This window comes from Montipora foliosa, chromosome 3 (genome assembly GCF_036669935.1).
Source record: "Montipora foliosa isolate CH-2021 chromosome 3, ASM3666993v2, whole genome shotgun sequence".
NCBI lineage: Eukaryota > Metazoa > Cnidaria > Anthozoa > Scleractinia > Acroporidae > Montipora > Montipora foliosa.
Genome location: NC_090871.1, coordinates 9,192,430 through 9,194,929, shown reverse-complemented (window position 1 = coordinate 9,194,929; position 2,500 = coordinate 9,192,430). Strand labels below are relative to the sequence as shown.

At 41.9% G+C, this 2,500-nt stretch overlaps 1 protein-coding gene across 1 annotated transcript in view; it reads left to right on the top strand.

Moving 5' to 3' along the window:
• LOC137996672 (histone-binding protein RBBP7) overlaps positions 1 to 2,500 on the top strand; it is an 18,882-nt gene that overhangs the window by 2,676 nt on the left and 13,706 nt on the right. Inside the window, exon 4 of the mRNA XM_068842195.1 lies at positions 455 to 549. Coding sequence (XP_068698296.1) covers positions 455 to 549 — 95 coding nt within the window. The remainder of the gene's footprint in view (positions 1 to 454; positions 550 to 2,500) is intronic.

Here is a 2,500-nt window from a genome sequence, read left to right as displayed (position 1 = left end):
GTGTCAGGGAAGGCAAGAGCATAGGAATTTAGCATTAATTGACATAAGAAAGGTGTGCATTAATTGACACATAAAAGGTGTGGAAAACTGCTGTCTAAGTTAGACTTTGTTTCAATAAGTGTCATGTCATGTCTGGGACAAGAGGAAATAGTTTCTTTGTTCCCTTCAGAAGACTATTCCTAGGCTAGGTATTGGATTGTGTGGTTTGTTATACAGCTTTACCAAACCAAGCAATCTTTCGCAGGGATGCAACTTTATTCTTGCACATGTACATTTGTAAATTATTGTGTTCTGCTCTTGGTACAATTCAGCAATATCTGACTGAATTTATGTTGCGACATCAGCTCTTGACTGCCAGGAATACTGTAGTTGGCTTCATCTACATGTAGAAAAAATGGGAGCTGCACAACAATATTATTACCAGTAATTTTGCTTTGCATAATTTTATTTGTAGATCAGATGAGCAGAATCACTTAGTGATTGCAAGTGTTCAAGTTCCTAATGATGATGCTCAGCTTGATACAAGTCATTATGATAGTGAAAAAGGAGGTAACATGTTCTCATTGTTATAATTATTATCTGCCTTAACGATGTAACCCAAGGGGTGTACATGTACCGGTGCATAATAAAACACAATACACTGTACATACTTAATTGACTGCTTCCCATTGGGGGTTTTCGGGGCCAATGAAACAAAAATAACGAAACAACAGAACAGAACAACAACAACAACAACAACAACTGTTAAGAACCCCAACTGGCTGGAGGCAAACCGGTTGGCTATTTACAAGTGCGGCTGCGAGGATGAACCAGGGACTACCAGGAGCAAATTCAACGAGTAGTCTTGAACCCGGGATCTCCAGACCTCAAGGCAAGCGAGGTAACCACTGGGCCACACTACCTCCTAAGCTAGTACATACATGTAAGCTACAATCACGGTCATAAGTCGTTCCAACACCCACCCCCTCTCCCTCGTTGAATGTTGGATAGCGCAATGCACCCAAACTAACTGTTCAGTACGTTTTAGTTTCTAAAAAACATTGAAAGGTGGGAGAGGGAGGGATGCTCGATTAATTACGTCAGTGTACCGGGCGTTACTAAACACAGGGATGGAACGGAATAAACCGGAATATGCCGGAACAAGGGGGAATGACACCTGAATGAGACGGAATGAACAAGAATGGTACCGGAATATAACGAAACAAGCCGGAATGACACCGGAATGACACCGGAATGAAGCGGAATGACACACAAATAAAGCGGCATATGACGGAATAAACCGGAATATGCCGGAACAAGGCGGAATGACTCTGGAATAAAACCGAATGACACCGGAATGAGACGGAATAAACAAGAAAGGTACCAGAATATACTGGTACGAGGCGGAATGACAACAGAATAAGGCATGGACCGGAATGACAAGGACTTCTTTCTTCAAACAGGGAAACACTGCGTTCAGGCTCAATGGCATTATTGCCAACAATCGGGGAGAAAAAAAAAGTCTTCTGGCCATTTGCGCGAATCTATTTCCGTATATCTCCATCACGTGTGGGTCGTGGGAAGCAGGCAAGCAGCAACAGTAATTAGTTTGTGGTTCGCTGAACTTGATTGTGATTGGTCAATGCACAATTGACCTATCAGAATGAAATAAAAATGTTCACGGGTTTTCTGACTCGCACAGTGAAAGCTTTCTCCGAGATCCATAGACGAAAACAATTAGAATAACATTGTTTCTCTTGCTCCTGTATTTGTTCACGAAAAAAATGTTACTTTCACAAGAAATAATAATTCATTTAGCGACGGATATACCTGTCAATTTTTTCTCGTGATCAAAGTGTTCCAAATGTTACAAAAGGCAAAAACACATGCAATGCCCTTAGGGAATCACGTGACACAACAAAACCGAAAATCCGTCAGTGCTAACTAAAACACCAAATTTTGGCATTTTCAGGTTCATCCCGGTATATTCCGCTTTATTTGGGTGTCACTCCGGCTTGTTCCGGTATATTCTGGCACCATTCTTGTTCATTTCGTTTCATTCTGGTGTTATTCCGCCTCATTCCGACATATTCCGGTATATTCCGTTCCGTTCCTGTGTTTAGTAACGCCTGTCCTTCTGGTTTATTCTGCCTTATTCTGTTGTCATTCCGCCTTGTTCCGATATATTCCGGTACCATTCTTGTTAATTCCATCTCATTTTGATGTCATTCGGTTTTATTCCAGAGTCATTCCACCTTGTTCCGGCATATTCCGGTTTATTCCGGTATATGCCGCTTTATTTGTGTGTCATTCTGCTTCATTCCGGTGTCATTCCGGTGTCATTTCGGTATATTCCGGTACCATTCTTGTTCATTCCGTCTCATTCCGGTGTCATTCCGCCTCGTTCCGGCATATTCCGGTTTATTCCAGTATATTCCATTCCGTTCCATTCCGTTCCTGTGTTTAGTAATGCCCCAGTGTACCAACATTGTGTCACTGATTGTAGGTCAGATTTAGGGTA